This window comes from Archocentrus centrarchus, chromosome 19 (assembly GCF_007364275.1).
Source record: "Archocentrus centrarchus isolate MPI-CPG fArcCen1 chromosome 19, fArcCen1, whole genome shotgun sequence".
In the NCBI taxonomy this organism is placed as follows: Eukaryota; Metazoa; Chordata; class Actinopteri; order Cichliformes; family Cichlidae; genus Archocentrus; species Archocentrus centrarchus.
The window spans coordinates 4908854-4932693 of NC_044364.1; the positions used below are offsets into that span (position 1 = coordinate 4908854).

A 23840-nucleotide genomic window follows, 5' to 3' on the forward strand; every position below is an offset into this window, starting at 1 on the left:
GTGGACACTTTACCTGCGCCGGAGGTTTATTTAAACGTCTGACCCGGAGAAAAATACAACATATTCTCAGTATGGACACATATATCTACTGAAGACGTTACATAAAAGTGACGAGTAACGTTTAAGATAAATATTTCACTTATTACTAAACATTTGAACGAATTTTACTAAATAAAATGAATGCTACACATGCACTATATCCATATTAATAAATAAAAAAAAATAAATAAAAAATAAGTATTCTCAAAATTATGTCACGTATCTTAAAATGGGTTTCAACAGAGAACATAACAAAAGCACTTTGTATTTGTTTTTACTGCACTAACACAGAACAAAGAAAACAAAATGAATATATAAAAAATACGATAATATTCCCTTAAAAGTAAATACTACCCAGAGCGCGAGCTTCTTGTTATTATTTTTTTATTTTTCTTTGTCTATTTTTCCTCTGAATAGTATCATTTTGGGGGCTGAAAACAGCCCCACATATCCACATGACCAGAAAACGCGTTCTTACACGTCCAACACGCGCGTGCGCACACGTGCAAATTTTTACTAAATATGAAATACGCAAATGTGTATTTTTTTCTGTCTTTCTTTTTCTACTGTTTCTGTCAGAGCTTCGTCCCCACACCTAATTCTGTTGTCTATTTATTATTGTCCATCCATTTTCCTATCCTTTTTACTGCATGTCTTTGGACTGTGGGACAAAACTGGAGAACCCGGAGACACGCAAACTCCACACAGAAAGGTCCCGGCTAAGGTGGACATGCAGACGTCTCTCTTTCATTTGTTAGTGTAATTAAAGAAGTAATTACATGGACAAAAAACCCCCATAAAAAAACAAAAACATAAAAGTGCCTCCAAATATGCCATATTTTATAAACTCAAGGCCCTGAATATTTCATTTCTGAGGCTAATTACAAGTCTTTATAGTAACCTTCTCATCTATAACTTGTTATTTTGCACTGTCAGTCTACTTTAAACAACAGACACAGGGCCCACTTATAACCTTCTGATTATCCCCAAACATTCATGCACAAATCAGTTTTTCAGAAAATCACTTTTAGCTTTCATAACTATATTTGAGAATTAACACGGTGCTGTTCATATGTGCTTATCCTTACTTAATGTGTCACTTGCAGTTGAAACATCAGATTAACACATTGCTGCCTACAATGGATTGGTGCTTTGCTGCCCCATCTGCCGTTAGCTTGCCCTGCAAATCCAATTATGTTCTTAGGTTCCCCAGTCTAAAAATAGTAGAAAGGAACGGAAAACGCAGAACGTCATTAGTTGTGAGTGCAGAGGAAATTTGTGCTATATGGGTTCTTTTTCTTGTGATGGGGCGATGACAGGTTGTGACGAGCTGCCATGGCAGACGGGAGCGCTGGGATGAGGGAGAGGTGGGTGGAATGGCAGAAAGGGATGCATAAGAGGAGGAAGGATTAGGTTCAGAGGAAGGAACTTAAGAAGACTCTCTCCAGTAACTGGATGAAATAAGGTAAATAATGTGTTGAATGGAAGTTATATAGTCTGAACAGTGCTCATCGGATCGCCAGTCGTTGTAAAAGTATGTGTCTGCGTACCATCATGCAGTTTATCACCAAAGGCCAGCATGTTTTGTACTTCACTGTTCATGTCAGCTGATGTATCTACTCACTTTCTATTCTGTAAGGGTACTGGTACGTTTGCAGAAGAGGGTGCCACTGAGGAAAGCAGAACTCATCCAGTTTAGTCCTACACAGACTGAGTTAGACGCAGATTGCTAATAAAAAAAAAAGAAGTAATTATTGTCTTTGTTCTTGTAAGTGACTCAGTGCAGCTGAAGTCAGTGTGAGGTGCTCTGTGAGAAGAGAAAGGCAGTGACATCTGTCATTTATGTCAGGAACGCACTGACTTCGTTTATCTGCTGGAGGGAATTTTCCATTTTTATTTGGTGCAACAAGATCACCAAATTGCCAAATCAGCTGATGTACTTCGCTGTTTGTGTCAGCAAATATGGTTGTGTGTCATTAAAAACACATTAAAATCATAGGGTTTTTAACTGATTTCCAGTGTTGGGGAAAGCTTTGAAAGCATAGCTTTGCAAACATGTTGGAAGAAGCTGAATTATAGAAGTGCTACCCAACGGAGTGATCTTCGGTTAAGTAAATCTTTGAAGAAAAATGCATTGGTGCTACAGAAATCTATAAAAGTGCACCATAAAGTGCAGAAAGTCAGAATGTCATGTATATGCTTAAGTAGAGCTCTGAGGACTCTTCCTCAGGCTGAGACTCAGCAGCTTTGTCTGTGTGATCACTGAGCAACGCCCACCCCTGTGCACATTCACTTCTGAAAGGTGAAGCGTGAGGTGGTGGCTGCCTCACGGATGCTTTAACTGGGCATGGCTTTGCAGCAAGGGCAGGAATGCTTTCCTGCCCTTGCAATAAAAGTCAATAAAAGTCCCAAATCATTTATTTCTTTTCCCAGCCCAAACATATTTGTTTGTGATTTGAAACAAGATTTTTTTTTTTTAGTGTTTACACCTCTATTTGGTGAAGTTTCAAGAGGCTTTGGAGGCTCTTGGAGTCTGTGCAAAGAGCCTGAAGGGCTGCCTAGATGATTGCTGAGTGTTCAGGATATAGGAGGCGGTATATGAAACCCTGTGTGAGGTTAAAACTTTAAAACAGGGATAGTGATTGAATAAATTAACCTGTCATCTCGTTTTTGGCAAGTAATGAAATCAAGTTTTCACTGCGTTCCATTCAGCTGCTTTGTTACTGGCATTGTGTGCACTGGATGGTTGTGACACTGTCATGGCTTTAATAGACATGCTTGTGAGAAAGGGGCACACTAATTGTTTCCATGCAGACGGCTGACCCTAGGTCATCTTGAATTAAATCAAAGCACACGTAACCTGATTAACAGATCTTGGGTTACTTGGCAATCTATCATGTTGCCAGGCTCAGCACAGTAAGCTTGTCTGCTTTCTGTCAGTGGTTTAACGCTGTTCGTGTGTCAGGAAGGTCACAGAATGAACTGTATGCCAAGCTTTGGTTCTGTACAGCCAAAGAACACGCTGGTCGCAGCAGTTAAAAATAAACTAAATGAATAAATATAGAAAATTAAAGACACCAGCATGAAAAACAACACATAAAACCTCTGCAACATTCCACTCCCCCTTTATTCCTTCACTCTACCACAGTGACAACAAACCAGGAAACCTTACAGGTTATTAGTGTTACAGTGAACTGTGGAAACACCTTGGGTTGTTAATCTGGTTACATTTTATCAGTCATTTTCCATGTGCTATCACGAAATGTTACCTCAGTTTTCTCCTTCATCATGTCGTTTGCTACAAAGTGATTCTTAGAGTTTCATTAATATACGATCCACTGACAGGTTTGATGCTGCTGCTGCTCGTAAATTATTTGTGGATAGTGTTCATAATACAGCTTGTGCTTTTCCTTAAAGTTGGTCATATATGTATATATACTGTATAGACCTATATATACTGTCATGATGACCAACGTTTCAAATAATGACGTCAGAGTATGTAGGAGTAATTCCTGCATGCCATAAGGTCAGGCTTCAGACTGCACTAAAGGTTCGATTTCAGACCGTTTTCTTTTTTGTTTGTTTTTTCTACTCCGGGCATGCGTGATGTCAGTGAGAGCTGGAGAGAGCTCCACCTTCCTGGTGGGCAGCCAATCAGAAGAAAGTTGAACTAAAGGCCGGGTGATCTTAAAGTGAGAGGAGCTAAAAAGACTGAGGGGCTGCTATAACACCCAGTATAAGTATTTTATGGACTGTGAGTCATGCAGAGCTATTCTAGTGGAGTCCAAGAACAAAGGTTTTTCATCCATCCATCCATCCATCCACTTATCCTTTTCATGGTCCCAGCTATCATTAAAATATATATATTATATTCACAGAGTTGGAAAATTATTATGGTGATGAACAGTAAGCAGTGTTTTATGTTATCTCTCAGTACACCGGATATTTTCACTTACTGGAAGCTCCTCAAGGCAATTTAGCATTTCAGAAATCCTTTAACCTAAGCACATAAGTGCTTTAAATGTGCTCATCACCATGCTCAGCTCAGCTCAGCAGACTCAGACTCAGACTCAACGATTCATTAGTGTGGTGCTTTGTCTCTCTGCTGCATGTGTGTCCCAGCAGCATGGGTACATTTGTGACCCTGGCAGAGGTGCTGGAGGCCCGGGGCTCACCGCTGGATGAGGATGAGGTCTGGTGTCTGCTTCTTGTCACCACTGATGCCTTACTTGAAATCTCCAAAAAAGGTAACCACCTATCACCTCCTATTTTTTCCCAGTTTCACCATCTTTTAGGTGTAGTGTTTAATTAAAAAATATAGACTGTATAATAAAGATGGAGATGGCCACCGTGCATTTAGTTTGCGAGGTCCCGTTTTGAAGCCTTTGCCATCTTGGTGTTTTGGATGTGACAAGTGAGATGTAGAGCTTACAGAGAAACCGGGGGACACTGCGCACTCATAGAGTAGCAGGGTGGCAATCAGGAGGTAGCGCCGCAATACAGCGCATCCAACTTTTTCTTCTTTACACAAAAACGTACTGACAGCTGAGGGCCCTTTTACCATGGACCAAAGCAGGTGGCCCTGCAGGCCGTTAGGCAGAAGGCAGATGTAAGTCCCTTTCTCATTGGCCTCCCTTTTCAGATCTTGAAGTTACATTTATCTTTTATATTCTGTCTCAATGTTCAACAGCAGTCAGACACACTTTGGTTGAAACCATGCACTCACTCATATTGGAAAAGAGAAAGTTATCAGATCTTTTGGGCTGGTGACCAGCTTGTAGTCTGCTCTCCCTTTAGGTTCAGGCAACATGTGCAGCGTGCTGAGCCCAGGCTCGGTGCTGCTCTCAGCCAACGGGAATCTGGCCTTCAAGAGCTGTGCTCGACATGAAGATGTGGCCTCCTTCACAGCTCCTGAAGTCCAGCAGGGTCATGCTGCCTCCTCCAGGACTGTGGCCGAAAAGGTGTGAAACCTTCAGAAAGCTCTGTTGTTGTTGCTTTGAGGGCATCTATTAAAACAGGAATATTTTCAAGCACAGCTGTGGTCCATTTGCTAAACGTGCAGCTGATTAAATTTGGAAGTTCTTACACTGACCAAAATAAACACCATACATCATGCATGAACTCTCATAGGCCTAAAAAATGTATCTATAATTTGTGAGCAACAATAATATCAAATCCCAGATCAGCTTATCTTGTAGTCACATTTTTGGTGTGTATCTGCAGATGGTTGTATACTCACTGGGGATGACTCTTTATTGGTGCGTTGACTATCATCTACCTCACAACCAGGTACTCTCCCCCCTCTTATATCTCTCTTTTAACTTAACTTTTCTATATTCTCAGCACTTGCATGCCATCCATTTTGCTTTTTCCTGTATTTCTCTCCCCAGCCAGTCCAGATAAGTGCTGAGCTGGAAGGTTTGCTGCTGAGCATGTGCGAGGACGTGATGTTGAGAAGGACGGACCTGCTGACAGTGTTGGAGACCTGCGAGCTCCACCACAAGGCTTCAATGCTTCCTCCTGCTGAGCGTCTCATCAGGCAGCTGGTGGAGGATGTCTACAGAAACTCAGTGAGTGGTGGTTAAGTGGTTTAGTTTACATTCAGCTGGTTAGCTGAGGTCATGTCTAGTTTTGAGTTTGTTTCCTTGAGTTTGACAGTGATCTCTGTGCAGGCTGATCATGTGTCCATGGCTGATAATGGATCCCATCTAACAGACCGCAGTCAAGTGGTCAGGGACAGATTACACAGTAATAAGATGATTCTTACTATCAAATTTAATGTTTCTGAAATGGCTTATCAGCTTTCTTGTGGAGGCATTGGAAGAACATGCTCATGTCTGCATACTAAATATAAAGCTAAGCCTGCAGCGGGTATAGTTTAGCTTACAATAAAGCACTTGACCTAGTCCAGCTCTGCTTCTCTGGACCCAGTGAAGCTACTTCTGTACCTTTTTAGACACCATCTTGCTCATTAGTGAAAGTGTGGATCTAGTTGTGATCCACATACTGGATGCTTTCATCAATTAGTATTTTGTCTAAAGAAAAAAAAATCAGTATGTCCACAACATAACAATGCTTTACAATACCTGATATCAGTCCAGCCGATAGTGAAGATGAATCACGTTCTAAGGTCTCCAACCATCCATCCATTTTCTACCACTTATCCAAGTCTGGGTTGTGGGGGCAGAAGGGTAAGCAGGGAAGTCCAGACTTCCCTCACCCTGGCCACCTCTCCCAGCTCATCCAGGGGGAAACTGAATCATTCCCAAACCATTCGAGAGATATAATCTCACCAGCGAGTCCTGTGTTTTGGCCAGTTAATTCAACGGGTAAGTAAGTTCAGCATTTTAGAGGGAAACACAAAAATTTCTTAGGAGTTACTTGACACAGTTGGGTGGAACCACTTGACACGACTTTTTAAGTAAATCCAAAAAATATTGTTTCGCACAGTGTTGAACTGAAGCAACACAAAAGACTCAAATAACCTTAAAATAAAATACAAAAGTTTAATAAATCCAACTAAGATGGATTCTTTAAAACCAACAATAGTGAGATTATTTTTTTAAGTGTAGATTTTGATCTAAAATGTGTTTATTAATGACCCATAGTAGTCTGCTCACCCTTGGACCGAACTTGTCCCAGCTTCCAGTGTTCAGGCTAAGCTAAGCTACCCTACGCTAACTAGGTGCTAGACATGAGTATCATTCTTCACTCTGCAAGAAAGCTAATAAACATATTTTTCAATAATATTCAGCTGCTTGGAAATGGAAAATTACATACATGTTTATTTTTCAGGGGGCTCTTTTAGTAACTCAACATGGTTGCTGAAGAAAAAGATGTCCGGAACATTCTCGGGAGTATCATATTCAGCCAATCCCACAGGGTATGAAGTCCAAACATGCTCTACGCACCTTATAACAGCTTTTTGGCATATATTTCACCATCATAAACCCATCTGCACTTTTAAATCCTGTAATGTTTGCTTCACAATCGGACAGATTCAGTTCAATTTAGTTGCTTAATTTAAGAAATTGACAAAGACACAAAATCCATAGAGACTAGACAAACCCCAAAGGAGTCTTTGACAAACCTACTTCCATCAAAATTTTCCTCCTGTGTTCACAAGCTATCATCTCATGAGTGACGGATCTCACCTGCCATCGTACTGAGAATGGAAATCTCATTTTCCTCAGGATTCCCTCGGGAGGTCGACAAATAGAGAGGTACGGCAGCTGGCAGCAGCTGAACCGCAGTCCCGGCAGTCCTTATATGGATGGTAATCGAAATGCCAACTCCAGATCCCTCACACAGTTTAACTCCACATTAAGCCTGAATGATAAGAAAGCGAAGGTGAGTGCATTTATTATATCATGTACAAGCCTGTTTCCAAAAGAACGTTTTATCTCACAGTTAAAAAAGTTTGATTGGCAACATGTCAGATTGTAGGTACCTGTGAGATCTACTTAGAATCTTTATTTCTTTTGTCCAGGATTGCAAAGACTTCAAAAGGCAAAAATAATATTGGATATGCTGTTAGCAGATGGTTAGAGTGGAGACAAGGGTTATAAAATAAATACAGGATTTGGAGCAACATATGCCGTCCAGATAAGAGCTTTTTCGGGGAAGGCCTTAATTGTGGTATCACAGCCACATGGCTCACTGTAAACGTGTCAGAGTACAACCCTCCAGGGATGTATCTACAAGGGGGCATGGGGTAATCCCACCCCACCCAAATGAATGAGATTTGCTTGAGTACTTTAATGAAGGACAGGTTTAATATAATTTACTTCTATTTAAGTATTTCTATGTTCAGATGTCTGTTCCCACTCTGCATCAGTCAAGTTCTTGTATTTCTTTGCAAGTTCAGTCTCGTAATAGCGATTCAAACTGTAGATACTAAACCTAACCCTATATTTGCAGAACGACTGAACAGACATTTTTTGTCTCAGTTTGGGTATTTTTTTTCATGACTGCAAAGACTTGGGGGAAGAGTTTAATACAAATATAAATGTTTCTTAAATGTTTGCCTAGGGTTAGAGTTAGGTTTTGGGTTAAGGTAGCCTGCCTGCAGTTCAAACCTGCCACTCATTGAAAACATCTGTAATATTATGAAATGACAGATGTGACAAATGTGGTGTTGAATGCAGCTGAGATAGTACAGTGAGTATGAACAGGAAAAAAAATTGCTTTCGACGTCTTGCAGATGTGTAATTTTGAAATGAGCGCAAATTTTTCAAAAGGCAATAAACTTACTTCAAACCAGCTGACACTAAACGTGTGTGTACGGTTTTAAATTAAAGATCAGGTTTAAATTTTTACAAAATGAGTGCATTCTGCTTTTAGTGACACTGTGCACATGTGTCTTTTTGGAAACCTGGTTGTAATAATATAATATGTACATTTAGTAACTCAACAGATTTGGTTGACACCATATTTTCCTCTCTGTCTTCCTTTCTGCTGCAGGACATGGGTCCTGAGTTTATTAGAGTGTTGGATGAGCCTCTTGTTGTTTTGGAGCTGCCTGGATCCATTGTGGTGAGTTTGGGCGGGGGGGCATCGTAACAGATTCACTGTCAAGAACACACAATACCATAAATAAATAAAATAACATTAATAGAAACAATGTAGCCTAATAATCGTGAGACTTTGTGACTTTATACCTTTTATAGCGTACTTCTTTCATCTACCACCATAATTGACCCATCATTCCTGTTAGATTAATCGATAAGAAAAAAAATTGATGTTTTTAAACTTCTTTTGCTGTTTTTGGCAGTCAAAGAAAGGGAAATCTCTGACCACTCAAAGAGAGCTGAGTGTCGTGATGCCAAATGGCCAGAGCATCCTTGTCAAGTGCGAGCTGAAATCCAGAGGAGGCGACGTCTTTGACATGATTGTGGCTCATTTCAACCTCGTGGAACATTTCTACTTTGGCCTTGCTTACATTGACGGTAACATTTTTTTGTGTGGTGTGGGTACACTCTAAATGATACACTATCTAGTCACTAAAAATTTTTCTTTTTTGCTTTTCTCTGGTCAGATAATGAGTTCTTCTTTGTGGACACTGATACCAAGATTTCTAAAGTCGCTCCCGATAGCTGGAAAAAAGTGCCTTCAGCCACCTTTGACCTTTTCTTCAGGGTCAAATTCTTCGTCAATGACATTTCTCTTCTTTTGTAAGGTTTTTATTTTCTGTTCGATTATTAACAAAAGTTCTAGTTATAAAGTTTGAGAGAGAAACTTTCGAATGTGTGTGATCTTCTCCGTCAGGCACAGACAGACCCGTCACCAGTATTACCTCCAGCTTAGGAGAGACCTTTTAGAGGACAGGCTGTCCTGTCACGAGGAGACTGCTCTGTACCTAGGGGGTCTGGCCCTGCAGACGGAGTATGGAGACTGCATGCCTGAGGTTGTGCACCTGAACCTAAACTATAGTTAGTGACTAATCTGAGACAGCGTCTGGCTAGGATCTTTCTACACAGCCTCCTTATCCATTATACTCCTAGTTTGTGGTTGAATATTTTCATTATAAGCATTTCTGGCCCAGATGATGTCATTGTCCCTTAGTTCTATTCAAAACATTATATATGTATACATGATTTTGATATTTTAAATATATGTGTTCCTTTTAGGTATATGGTAGGAGCTACTACCGCCCTGATCAGTATGTCTCCAAGAGCGTGATGGAGAAATGTGCCTTGCCTTACATTCAGGGGGAGCTGCTGCGACTTCACTCCAACAACGCTCAAATGCTAACCGATGAATCAGAACTTGAATTCCTCAAGGTAGCTAAACTGTCTTTATTGTGATTCTACTTAAATTATGATGAAATCTTTACAATTATTTCTTTTTCACTAAGATTACTTTTAGTATCGCAGAAATCATAGTCACCATTTTCTATTTACTTAGGTATGTCAGCAGTTGCCCGAGTACGGTGTTTTGTTCCACCGTGTGACTCGGGAGAAAAAGCCTTCAGACGGAGAGATTATTCTTGGGGTTTGTGCCAAAGGTGTCGTTGTCTATGAGGTTAAAGATGGCAGCAGATCCACTGCTCAGACTTTCTACTGGAGGGACACCACAACCATCTCATCTTACGTGAGTGAAGTGATGGTTTTGCCACTGGATGGTAGTGACCGTAATCTGTGTGTAAAGGATGGATGTAGCGGATAAAAGTTTGGGCTGTCAACATGTTAGGTCTTTGACACCGTGCTCCAGATACTCTCAAGGTACCTGGAGTATCACAAGGTAGGCCGGTCCTTAAGCTCACCTTGTTTTATACTGGACACTAATGGGAGCCAAAGATGTACTGAGGACATGAGCTTTGGCCCATTTGCCTATAGATTTCTACACAACCAGACTTTCATTTGCAACCAGAGAAGTCGCCCCCTGCTGGCCAGGTTTAAGGACCTTTTCATAGCTGGAAGCTTTGTCCATCTTTTATACACAGTCTATAGAAGTGACACATGCTTTTCTTCTGTGTTTCCTTTCATGTCCTAGAAACATTCCCTTCATGTTTCCGCAGAAGCATAAATTTGCAGTAGAGTGCCGGGGCAGCAAGAAGAAGCACACGTTCATCACGGAGAGGTCAAAGATAGCCAAATACCTTTGTGACCTTTGTTCAGTGCAGCACAAGTTTAACAATGAGATGAACTCCCGCCAGCTAAGCCACAGTCTGGTGTCAGGTTAGTTACTGTGATGTTACTCTGTCTGAGTGAAAAGACAACAGTAAACCCTACCCTGCTGTCCTAATACTAAAGATAACTTCTGCCTCTTTGTTCTCCAGAGGAGAACATTGTGCAGTATGCAGCTGTGTGCCGTGCTCAGAGCACCCAGCTCAAGTCCTTCTCGTGTTCTGAGACCCCTCAGGATGACAGCGGTCTGACCACGCCTCAAAATGAGTCCATGACCAAGCTGTATGATGATGTCACAGCCAGGATCGAGGCCCGCATAAAACAGCAACGCCTCAGTGAGCAGAGGTACTTTGTTGTCCAGCAGTTTTTACAACACTGAAAATTTCGTTCACAGATGAACCAAATCATTATGACCACCTAAGTAACACTGATTGTCTTGTAACATCTGTGCATGTCAAGGTGTAGGATACACACCAATCAAGCATAACATTATGATCACTTCATCATGGCAGCTGTTAGTAGGTGGGATATCTTGGGGATCAAGTAAACATTTGTCCTCAAAGCTGATGTGTTGGGCAAGCGTAAGGATTTGAGCGAGTTTGACAGGGGCTAAATTGTGATGGCTGGACAACTGGGTCAAAGCATCTCCAAAATTGCAGCTCTTGTGGGGCGTTCCACTGTCTGCAGTGGTCTGTATCTATCAAAAATGATCCAAGGAAGGATCAGTGGTGAACCAGCAAAAGGGTCGTGGACAGCCAAGGCTGGGCCAGGTGGTCCGATCCAACACATGAGCTACTGTAGCTCAAACTACTAGTACAAACTACTCAAACTACTACATAGCCGCAGACCAGTCAGGGTGCCCATGCTGACCCCTGTCCACTGCAGAAAGTGCCAACAATGGGCACATGAGATCAAAACTGGACCGCGGGGCAAGAGAAGAAGGTGGGGCCCGGTCTGATGAATCATGTTTTCTTTTACATCACGTGGATGGCCAGGTGTTCCCCTACCAGGTTACCTGGGGAACACAAGGATGCACTATGGGAAGAAGGCAAGCCAGTGTAGGCAGTGTGATGCTTTGGGCAATGTTCTGCTGGGAAACCTTGGGCCTTGCCATCCATGTGGATGCTACACATCTATGCTAGCCAAAAAGGCCCAGCAAAGGCTTCCCTTTATGCGGGTGTTGCAGAGGTGTGAGACAGAGGAGAAACTGCTTGTGTCTTTCTACTTGGTCAACACTGAGTCAGTTCTGACCCACGGCAGTACTGACTCAGCAGCAGACAGAAAAGCTCTGCAGAGAGTAACCAAGATGGCAGAAAAGTTAACTGGTAGGCCTCTGCCCACCCTGGAAGACATCGGTAGCTCCCGCAGGCTTTGCCAGGCCAGGAACATTTCCACAGACACCCTGGCCACGTACTGTTAAACCTCTTGCCATCAGGCAAGCAGTTCAGGTCCCAGAAATGCAGAACCAACAGACTGAAAAACAGATTTTATCTGTGGGCTATCAGAGTACTGAACTTATCACAATAACACACCTGCTTCTTCACTACATTAGATAACCGCAGGCAATAAAAATTGAGCTGTGCAACACTGTATTTAATTGCAGTAGAATACTCTATTTTTTAATAGTGCAATATTTCATTTTCAAGTGCAATACCACATTTCTGCAATACTTTAAATTGGTGTGCAATACGTATTATATTACTTATTAACAGTATTTATTAGCAAGTACCTCATCCCGAGTATTATTTTAATCAAAATGTACCAGACAGGTGAAAAGAAGAGCAAAGATATTAATGCTTTCATAAAGCTACTGAGGGTCATTTTCACAGTTTTCCCCTCTCTGTGTGTTTCTTATCTAATACCTGCTCCAGCAGTCAGCGCAGCAGCACTGTTCTGCGTTCCCCATCATGCTCTCAGAAGAGTGGATCTGAAGCTGCTTGTGGTTCGCCAGCAGCCAGAGGTACAGTGTATAACCACGCATACTTTTAGCCACTTTAACCCAGATATGACAGGTGGTTTACCACAAGGACTCTTATGAGAGAGCAGCTTCCTAAAAGCATCCAATTCTGGATGGTTGCCTTGTGATTCTGTGCTTCATCATAATGTCATTGAAGCACAGCTGCTTTCCCCGCAAGTTAACTCTGCTGCTCCACTGCATTTCTCACAGAAAGCCCAACTAAACTGGGGACTCCGTCTGAGAGAGAAGTCATATGTGTTTCTTTAAAGAAAGATCCAAAGCTTGGCCTGGGTAAGCTAATTGCACTTCATGTCACACCATCAAAAACTGCAGGACTCAAGTAATATGATGGATGCAATCACTGTTCCCACTATGCAGCAGAGTGGGAACAGTGATGGATGCAATCACTGTTCCCACTCTGCTGCATATTATACTACACGTTAATGCTATTCTATATAAATATGTGTGGTGTTTCCTGTGAGATACGCTTTTCTAAATCTCTGTTCTTCTGGTTTGTGTTTGTACAGGTATAGTAATAGTTGGGGAGGACACAGTAGGCCGTTATGATTTGGGCATCTTTGTAGCCTCCATTGTGCCTGGTGGACCTGCGGATAAGGATGGACGTATCAGAGCTGGTAGAGATGCACATGTTCTATTAAGGAACACTACATAAAACGTTTCACCTTTGCACTTAGAAATCAGAAGCACCAAACTGATTCCCATGCACTATGTCAGCTGTTTTATTACAAATTCATCCAGGATGCAGAGAATATGTAGAACCTAAAAGCAAAGGAGTACACAGATGGGATGTGAGGTGTCTGTGGAGTGTTTGAGGTCACCTATACTGTTACTGGACACTAGCATCATTTCATTTCACTGTGACCTTTGCCTTCAGGGGGTCGTCTGATATCTCTGAACCACATCAGCCTGGAAGGTGTTACCTTCAGTGAGGCAGCAGAGGTCATGCAAAACAGTCCTGAGGAGGTGCAGCTTATTATCTCACAGCCGAAAGGTGCCATGTGTGCGTGCGTGTATGTGTGTGTGTATGTGTGGTTACTGTATGTAATAATACTGTGGCTGTGACCTTTGACCTCCTTTATGTGTGTAATAGTGGTGATTCAGTAGCCTTTTGTACTGATGAACCTTCTCTCAGTTAACAAAATGTAAAAAATTGTTTTATTTCCTCGGGGGTGAAAAAAGAATAAAACCCAGTTCATGCAAAAAGACACACACACACACACACACACACACACACACACACACACACACACACACACACACACACACACACACACACACAACATTTCCAGCCTCCATTGTCATTACAACAAGCTTATAATTGTTTTGTCCCTTTTGACTTAACACTGACAACATGTGTTAACATGTGTTAGCGTTAGCATTCTTTCTGCTTTCTGTTACATTTAAAGTGCTAAAAATAAGAAAACATAAGACAAAATTACAGTAAAGGCTCGTTTTCTTTTAAACTTTAAGACTCAGATCAATGTAAAGGAATGATTTTATTAAATGTTCTTATTAGAACCAGCAATATTTTTCTGAAGCAGCTTCTAGCTAACTTAGCTTAAAAAAAAGTAAAAAGTATTTAAAAATGGGAAAAACTGCCAGCCGGGTTCTGTGCCACTATCAAAAGGGAGACTTGAAGACAGCTTTCAAGGCTAGCAGGGACCCAACAGACTGCTTACGTGTGTCCAAACTCAGGGGCTGCGTCATTCGAAGGCCATATTGTGAAAATGTGTTGGTTTTGTTTTTGTTTTTTTGTTTTTTTTTTCAAAAAGGAAAATCTAGCAACTAGTTAGCTTGGCTAAATACAAAGACTGAAAGCATGAGAAAACAGCTAAACCTGGCTGTGTCCAAAACTTCACAAATTTGCACAAGTCTCTTTTTGTGGAACTTGAGGTGTAAGACCTACATTTGCTACTGTACCTGTGCTAAGCTAAGCTAACTGTCTGCTGACTCAAATCAAGAGCGTCCCTTCTGCAGCCATCATACAGTGGTCATTGGCTCCTGGTACTTATTTGGGCTGTTAATTTGATGCAATATCTAAATACTTTAATTTCAATGGTCATATAAAAAAATGCATGTATAGAATCAACAGTTAAATCTTATAGAACCTGCATAAAATGTAAGGTTTAAAAACCTTTTGCACTACCACCATCTTTGCTGCTGGAACATTATCCCATAGGTTTTAATTCAGGATTCTTTGAGTTCCGTCTCTGCTCAAAGTTTACACTAATCCAAGTGGCATCAATCTCTTTATCAAACTGTAGACTCAGTAAAAATAATAGAAAAAAGTTTTTATCCTTTATTTTGAGGTGGAATAGAACTGAATTGCTTTTGTTGCCATTATCCACAGTTCCCATCAGTCCCAGCAGTAATAGTTTTCGTTCTACTGGCTTGAGGAAATATGCGTCCCAGACCACACTGATGACAGATGGACGATCGAGAGATGATAGCCTCGATGAGATCGTGTCAATCATGATGACACCAAAGGCCAGCAAGAAGCTGCACTTTCCCCCTGAAGTTCAACTTCTCAGTACACAAGTAAAAAATCCTAACAGCTCAGGGGTTTTATCAATGATTTCAGTCATGTGGTAATTCTGAAGTCCAGCCCTGTCTGTAGCTGTTTAGCTGGTATTGATTAATAGCTGGTGACCACTGTGATTATTTTGTACAGTTAGCAGGGGGTAAGAGACACAAGGTAAACTTTAACTTAGTGTTGTTAACGTCTGCATTGTCTTCAGGATAACTGTTCCCTGTCTCCATCTGCGAACTGTGTGAGGCCGGAGGAGATCACCGTGGAGCTCAGGAAGATATCAGGAAATCTGGGCATTAGTGTCTCTGTGAGTTTATAACATGAATAAATATAGAATGAACAGTTTTGGGCACAAAATGGTTCATTAGAGCACAAAATGAGGTTTTGGAAAAAAAGCTTTTTTGGTATTAGCCGCCTAAAGCCTGTATCCATATAACTAATGTGTTAACAAGGCAATTATTTGATTGAAAACATTAGGATTTAACAGTGGAGGCTAAATGGTACAGCGGCTCATCTCTGGCAGCAGGCCACAAAGTGTGCTGCACCCAATCCGATTACCATCTATGGTTTGACAGGATTAGAGAGTTACCTTTCTTGACCTGATCTGACCACAATGTGAAGTACTCCGGTAGTGAAAGCTTCTTTAAGAAATGTTCTTTAATCAAAGGATGCCGAATGGAAAATGAAGGACTATAACCAGAATATAACCAGCTGTCAGTCAGCTGAGTTAAGTAAAAACTAAAAGCTTCTGTTATTAATTGTTTAGGGTGGCATCAACACTAACCTTCCTAATGGAGGAATCTACATCAAGAGCCTTGTTCCAGGAGGGGCTGCTGAGAGAGACGGACGTTTGCATACAGGTATTACACTTCTGTGTTAAATCAAACCACGCTAAAACAATAGCAAATAACAACAACAATGTAGGGTTACAAATATATTTCTCATTAATAAATATCTGTTGATTTTTCTTGACTTTTTCATATGTAGGTGACAGACTGTTGGAGGTTGACGGCACTAACTTCCAGGGCTTCACCTACCAGCAGGCTGTGGAGTGTCTGAGTAAAACTGGGGAGGTAATTTAAAGAGATGTGACTATTAGAGACCAAAGATGACCAGTGTCTGCAGTGGATGGTGACTTTAGCCGTGCTAATGATGTGTATTTATGGACGGCAATATGAGAAACAACTACTGAATGGACTGTCACAGATTTGTGTGTTCAGACTCAAAAAAACGTATCTGTATGGGATTGCTACACTAATGATGCAAGCAGTCACTGGTAGTTATGGTGGTGATGCAGCTTTCCAGCTTTACCTTTACTTACAGTTTTGCTTCTAAAGAAATCTCTCACTAAAGTGCCAGCACTGCACTCTGTCCAGGCCAATGTAATGTGTTACATTGTGTCTAAAAAGACATTTTATGATCTGATATGAGCGGGCACAGTGTCCACACTGAGCCACATTTGTAGAAATCCAACTTGAACTGCATTTCAGTTAAGCTGCAAATGTTATTTGCTTTTCTTTTTTCAATTCCTGACTTTCTAGAATCAATCTAGGAAAAAAAAAAACCTGGATATGCAAAGAGATTTGGCCTGGCAGTCTGAACATACCTTCAATTTTGTCTCTTTCTTTGCTGATTATCAAACTGATCAATCTACTTTGCCATAGCCATCCATTTACATTTTTCATTACTCTCATATCTCCTTTCTGTTTTGACCGAACCCCGTTCTTGCCTTCTCATCTTCTGTCCCATAGGTGGTGTCTTTGGTTGTGGAGAGGGAGTTGGTTAACCTGCCCAGGGTCTTTCTCATTGCTGACACCAGCAGCAGTGTATCCAATCCAAGCCTCAGTCCATCTACTAGCCAGCTGAGACTCAACAGCTCCTCATCTGTGAGCACTACTTTAAACACGATATCTGATCGGCCCAGAGAGTACAGCTTTGTCACTGATGGTATGACACCTCAGCTCAGGTTTAGAAATTATACAGTACCAGTCAAAATTTTGGACACACCTTTTATTCAATGTTTTTATTTTTTCTCTACATTGTAAATTAATAATGAAGTCATCCAGACTATGAAGGAACATACAAGGAATCAGGTAGTAAACTAAAGTGTTAAACAAACCAAAATATGTTTTAGATTTTAGATTCTTGAAAGTCGGCACATTTTGCTTTGATTACAGCTTAGCACACTGTGACGTTCTCTCAATCAGCTTCATGAGGTCATCACCTGAAGTGGTTCTTGAAGGAGTTCTCAGAGGTTTTGAACACTTGTTGGTTGCTTTGCCTTCACTCTGCAGTCCAGCTCATCCTAAACCATCCCAGCTGGGTTTAGATCAGGTGATCGTGGAGGCCGGGTCATCTGACGCAACACTCCATCACCCTCTTTCTTGGTCAAATAGCTCCTACATACCCTGGAGGTGTGTTTGGGGTCATTGTCCTGTTGAAAAACAAATGATGGTCCCACTAAGCGCAAACCAGATGGGATGGCATGTTGCTGCAGAATGCTGTAGTAGCCTTACTGGTTAAGTGTGCCTTGGATTTGGAATAAATTACCAACAGTGTCACCAGCAAAGCACCCCCATACCATCACGCTTCCTCCTCCATACATCACGGTGGGAACTACACATGTAGGAACCATGTGCTCATTTTTTCTGTGTCTTACAAAGACATGACATTTGGACCCAAAAATCTAAAATTTGGACTCATCAGACCAAAGGACAGACTTCCACTGGTCTGATGTCCCTTCCTTGTGTCCTTTGGCCCAAGCCATTCTCTTCCTCTGGTTGTTCTTCCTTAGAAGTGGCTTCTTTGCAGCAATTCAACCATAAAGTCCAGTTTCATGCAGTCTTCTCTGAACAGTTGATGTTGAGATGTGTGTGCTAGTTGAACTCTGTGAAGCATTTAGGTGGGCTCTTATCTGGGGTGCTGTTAACTTGTGGTTTCCGAGGCTGGTAACTGATGAACTGATTCTGTGCAGCAGAGGGAACTCTTGGTCTTTCTTTCCTGGGGCGGTCCTGATGAGAGCCAGTTTCATCATAACGTTTGATGTCTTTGCAACTGCGCTTGAGGATACTTTCAAAGTTCTTGAAATTTTTCAGATTGACTGACCTTCATTTTTTAAAGTGCTGATGGACTGTTTTTTTTCTTTACTTAGTTGAGTCCTTCTTGCCATAATATGGATTAGAACATTACTCAAACAGGGCTCTTCACTGTATACCAGCTCTACCTCTTCACAACACAACTGATGGTCTCATTAAGAGGGCAAGAAATCCAAGAACTCTTGACAGGAGCAGCTGTTAACTGAAAGCCATTCCAGGTGACTGAGAAAATGCAAGAGGTGCCTACTTTGAATAATCTAAACTATAAAACATATTCTGGTTTGTTTAACACTTTTTTGTTTACTAAATAATTCCATATGCATTTCTTCATAGTTTGGATAACTTTGTTATTAATGCAGTGCAATGCAGACAATATTTAAATAATGAAAACCCACTGAATTAGAAGATGTGTCCAAACTTTTGACTGGTACTGTATATAATATATACACATATATATATTGCCAAAAGTATGTACTCGTCTGCCTTTGCACACATATGAACTTTAGTAAATCCCTTACATAATCCATAGGGTTTCATATGATGTCAGCCCACCCTTTGCAGCTATAACTGCTTCAAGACTTCTGGGAAGTCTTTCCACAAGAGTTAGGAGTGTTTATGGAAATTTTTGACCATTCTTCCAGAAGCACATTTGTGAGGTCAGACTGATGTTGGATGAGAAGGCCTGGTTCACAGTCTCCACTTTAAGTCATTCCAAAGGTGTTCTAGCAGGTTGAGGTCAAGACTTGCCTTCATGGAGCTACTTTGTGCACTGGTGTGCAGTCATGTTGGAACAGGAAAGGGCCATCCCCAAACTGTTCCCACAAAGTTTGGACAAAGTTGACAATTGTTGTCTTGCATGCAAATTGCATGCAAATTACAGGTGACAACTGGCAAGCAACAAGAGCAATTGCAAGGAGCTTTCTGGTGCAGCACATTACACCTCTTTATGACTAATTTCACCCAGTGAATGCCATCTTTTCTGTTTTTTCACTAGTTTTGCATTTGGCTAGGGTCAGTGTCACTACTGGTAGAATGAGACGATACCTGGACCCTACAGAGGCTGCACAGGTAGTGCAACTCCTCCAGGATGGCACATCAATATGTGCCGTTGCCAGAAGGTTTGCTGTGTTTCCCCGCACAGTTTCAAGAGCATGGAGGAGATTCCAGGAGACAGGCAGTTACTCCAGGAGAGCTGGACAGGGCCCTGACTGCCATTAGGCATCAGGATGAAATCTTTGAACCCATTGTCAGACCCTATCTGGTGCAGTGGGTTCTGGGTTCCTCCTGGTGCACAACAATGCCTGAACTCATGTGGTGATAGTAGGCAGTTCCTGGAGGATGAAGGAACTGATACCACTGACTGGTCCCAACGCTTGTGTAACCTAAATCCAATGGAACACCTAAAAGGACATTATGTTTTCGTCCATCCGATACAGCCACGTTGCACCTCAGACTGTCCAGGAGCTCAGTGATGCCCTGCTCCAGATCTGGGAGGAAATCCCCCAGAACACCAGCCGTCATCTCATTTGGAGCATGCCCTGATGTTGTCAGGCATGCATATGAACACTTTTGTTCATACAAGCTACTGAGTACCAATTTGAGTTGCTGCAAAGAAATTTTGGCAAAATGGACTAGCCTGCTGAATTATTTTATCACTTTGATTTTTGGGGTGTCTTTGAATTCAGTCCTCTGTAGGTTGATAATTTTCATTTCCATCAAATGATGTGGCATCCTTTCATTCCTAACACATTATTCAGTCCATTTCAGTAAAGATAGTTTTCTTATTGAGATCTGATGTGTTTTCAAAAGTGTTCTCTTTTTTTTGATCAGTGTATTCTAATGGCTAGAAGGAGTTTAATGCATTTCAGCACTGGCTTCACTGTTCAGATATTATATATGATCTATGGTTCCGGCATATGAAATATTGGCATGCCCAGTGTCTAATGTATGGTGGCATAAGTGAATAAGTGATTGTGCAGGATTGGTTCATAGAATTCCTAAATGTTGCGTTGGTGTAATATAGTAATACATTTTTTAACACTGCATGTGAATTAACATACACATTATTGAATGAAGATATTTACTATACACTCTCCTTCCATCCCTCCTCGTCTCCGATGCACTTCCAATGCTTTACCTTATCATTGTCCTCAAACCCAAAGACAACACCCAGGAAGTTACTCTGACCAAGAATGAGAATGGGCTGGGCTTCAGCTTCCTAATGTGCGAGCTGGACCCACCCACCCAGGATTTTGGCAGCCTCGTCCGGATAAAGCAGCTTTTCCCCGGCCAGCCTGCTCAGCAGAGCGGCAGAATCCAGGAGGGAGATGTCCTGCTGGCCATCAATGGCCAGTCGCTCAAGGAGCTGTCCTATCCAGTATGTGCAGATGCTAAATTAAAGGGGCAGTTCAACTCCAAATTAAATGCACATATTTATCCTCGGGCCTGTAGTAGTAGTTTGCATCGAGATTACTTCAGACTCTTTTTGAGTAACTGGGTCATGATTTCTGGAAAGAGACATCACTGCTTAATTTTTCAGTTTTTGGCGCCTCGAGCAGCACAAAGCTGACATCTTAACAGCTGATTTCTACAAACCTGGACAGCTCACACAAAACAGTTTGTAGGATGAACAACACTGGAGGCTGGAGGGAAGATTTGTTAATTTGGTGTGAACTGTCCATTTAAGTTTATTCATTAGTGTTTGCTAACTGTTTACATTAAAATAGGATATAGTCTTCTGATATGATGGATATTATACAGCTGTATGATTGCCAGTGAACTGGGTTTCTGTTTAATATATATACTACGATTAAAAGCAGATCTGTATAAACTTTTGTTCATTGTTAACTTTCCGTTCTGCAGAGGGTGCTAAAGCTGTTCAAGACTTCACCACCTGAGGTCCAGCTGACCCTCTGTCATCCTCCACCGGGTAAATACATAATCTGACACACACAGAGACACACACATACACACATATACTGTGTTCACCAACTTCACCCACTTGCCTGCCCGTTTTCCAGGGATTCTTCCTACAATTGATCAGTTCACCGGCTCAGGAGTGACCTCATTGCTACACAGCGGCAGCATCGTCGGAAGCAACCGTTTGCTTTAGAACAAAACAGGAAGTGGTGACGGAGACCGAAGGGAGCACGGCTGATAAAGCTGTTTTGATCAGTTGACAGGAACATTAAGCTGATCTTCTAAACGGACTCCAACGCTGCGGAAAGGTCAGGAATGTTCCACGGCGTCAGCCGATGTGTCTTGACAGCAGCACTGTGATTATGAAGCCAGTGGGAGTTTTGTCATGTCTGATTACATTGTCACCTCTTATCACTGTCAGAAAGACACTAGAAAGTCTGTTTAATGGTGTTTTTGTAGTCCACAGGGATAAACGCTGCTATTACATAACCCTAACACAACACATTATAATATGGCACGATGTAGCTAACATTAACATCTTACATAACGTGACATGACATGACACAATGTAACTTTTAGTAGATTAATAACTGACTAATAATTAAGGGTTATCTTTGTCTGTTTTCCAAAGAAATAAAGACAGGATACAAAGAGGGGAGAGCCTGGAGACACACTCAGCTGTTTCTGGACAGAATAACTGGCTTATAGGTGAGTGTCTGGATAATGAGGAATAATAATGGTATTGTTGTTTATTGTTGCAGCCATATTCTGTACATAAATTCATAAATCTAGTATTTACAGTAAAATCCTACAAGTACATACAAATCCTACGTAGTTTTGCGTATTCACATAAAAGTCTTTGTAGCCGTTCCCAGCTCAAATCTAAACCCAGCAGCACCTGATTTTATGAGCGTGCATGAGTATGTGTGTTTTGTATATTAAAGCGGTGAAGTTGGCTCTATTTGCACTGGATAAGTTTGTTGGTTGATGCCAATTAATTTTCCCGGTGTTTACTCCTTTTTATTAGCTCGGATTTTTCGAAGAAAAAGATGAGATCTTGGCGGCGGCGGTGGCGTCTATTCCACAAAAACTTTAACGTTGGCCATAACTCGAAAACGATCTCACAAAGGACGTTCAAGTTCACACCATAGATGCACGCTGCTAAAGCTAGAGCCATCAAACCTCACACACATGTTCACTGACTTTACTATAACAACACTTTGAACTCTCCAGATCTCATCTGAACATATGCCTGATCACAGTTCTCCTGCCTGTACCCTGTGTGAGATCTATCAGCTCCCACTGGTCTTAAAGTGCTTGTTCATATCTTATCCACAAGGTGGAAGCATTGTGCTATATGTAACCACACTGTTTATGTGTAGCAAATAGAGATCAGTAGTGCTCAGTCTATCGCCATAACTAAAATCATTTATTTCAGAAACTACAGGAACATAATGTTATGATTGTTTGTTTTTTCCACAGGAATTCCAGAACAGGCATTCTGGTGACATCAAAAGAAGAAGATGACTGAAGTAAACGTCTTCAAACAACAGAATATTTTTATTCAAAGGGATGTAACCTTCATCAGCCTTTTCTGTGTTCTAGTAACAACATCTTCTAGTTTAAGTTACGTTTTCAGAAATGCAAACCCTCATTTTCTCACCAAAACAAAAGCCATTAAACTGAGTCTGACCTGAATACGGATGATCTGCTCCCAAACACCCATTTAGTATGTGAACAAACCAGGCAGCACACACACACACACACACACACACACCTCCCTGGGTGAGGAGCCAGCAAAGGCCCCTCATAAATAAGGGTTCCTGTATTTTCAGTGAAACCCAGTAGTGCATCTGGATCCCATCAGAGCTTGTGTTCCCTTTGCAAATGATCCCAAATGTTTCTAATTATGCCAGTAGAATCGGCACGAGGATGTATGAGCATGCATGCGTGCGTGTAATCGCTCTAACAGGCGTGCACGCCCGTACACTGGCCTCTGTTTATTCATGAACAGAGTAACAGAGACGGACAGCGTGGTCTTGACCTCTGCAGCCTCTGCTGAGGTCACTGCTCGTGGTGATGATGGATCAGCGAAAGATGGGCCGGAGATGGATTTTTGCGGTCTTTCAGATGTTTTTTAACCTTTGTGCTGTGGTGTTCTAATTAAAAAAAAAAAAAAATCTTCCAGATAGACCTTCCACACTTGTGCATGACTGTACACACCAGGGAACATTTCTTTAAGAGTAGGGCTTTGTTGGATTTAAGCCACTGTTAGCTGTGCCAAGCATGATTTTTAAAACAAAAGCTAACAACCATTCATTTGATGGGTGACTTTCTCAGTTTTGTAGTAAAAGCCTTACTAGAGTTGCTGTTTCTGGAAGCAGGTGTTCCAAGCCAATAAAGTAGCCCCCATTTTGTTGGATTTTCTTTAGGAACAGTTTCCTGGAATGCCGGTGACTAAAAAAGCTCAGACTAGCTTAGATTGTTCTGCTTTGGACCAAGTGACAACCGACATGGCTGGAAAACAAGGCCAATGCCAAAAAACAGGTTCCATCCTATGGGCAATTTCCACATTCATGTGACCTTGTATGAATTTTAAATTTTATACAGGTCACTTGTGTTAATGTATTAAAGCTTATTTTAATGCATAA

General features: G+C 41.4%; 2 protein-coding genes across 5 annotated transcripts in view; one reads left to right on the forward strand and one right to left on the reverse strand.

The window, feature by feature from the left end:
- mapk8b (mitogen-activated protein kinase 8b) overlaps positions 1-21389 on the reverse strand; it is a 53128-nt gene extending 31739 nt beyond the window's left edge. For 2 of the 4 annotated variants that reach the window (XM_030754819.1, XM_030754821.1), the window contains exons 1-2: positions 21272-21385; positions 7194-7368 (exon numbers count right to left, since the gene is read on the reverse strand). In XM_030754819.1, coding sequence (XP_030610679.1) covers positions 7194-7200 — 7 coding nt within the window. In that variant the 5' untranslated portion in view covers positions 7201-7368; positions 21272-21385. Of the gene's footprint in view, positions 1-7193; positions 7369-21271 lie in introns of all 4 variants that reach the window. The other 2 variants (XM_030754818.1, XM_030754820.1) reach the window with 2 other exon arrangements.
- Positions 1367-23840, forward strand: frmpd2 (FERM and PDZ domain containing 2). The gene is made up of 30 exons (XM_030754817.1): positions 1367-1504; positions 4165-4286; positions 4837-5000; positions 5263-5328; positions 5430-5609; positions 5712-5787; positions 6835-6922; positions 7233-7389; positions 8503-8574; positions 8813-8987; positions 9077-9212; positions 9307-9445; positions 9669-9821; positions 9946-10131; positions 10559-10718; positions 10820-11012; positions 12539-12627; positions 12835-12915; positions 13152-13259; positions 13520-13636; positions 14996-15183; positions 15384-15482; positions 15942-16035; positions 16163-16248; positions 16927-17122; positions 20433-20647; positions 21133-21199; positions 21291-21497; positions 21821-21897; positions 22672-23840. The coding sequence occupies exons 2-28, from the start codon at positions 4166-4168 to the stop codon at positions 21380-21382; spliced, it is 3498 nt and encodes a 1165-aa protein (XP_030610677.1). The 5' UTR covers positions 1367-1504; position 4165; the 3' UTR covers positions 21383-21497; positions 21821-21897; positions 22672-23840.

Bases quoted from the DNA above. Each gene is read 5' to 3' on its own strand.
- frmpd2 (XM_030754817.1), top strand. From the start codon at position 4,166: ATGGGTACATTTGTGACCCTGGCAGAGGTGCTGGAGGCCCGGGGCTCA. The intron at 4,287-4,836 runs GTAACCACCTAT...CTCTCCCTTTAG, and splicing joins ACTTGAAATCTCCAAAAAAG to GTTCAGGCAACATGTGCAGC. The intron at 12,628-12,834 runs GTACAGTGTATA...CATTTCTCACAG, and splicing joins TGGTTCGCCAGCAGCCAGAG to AAAGCCCAACTAAACTGGGG.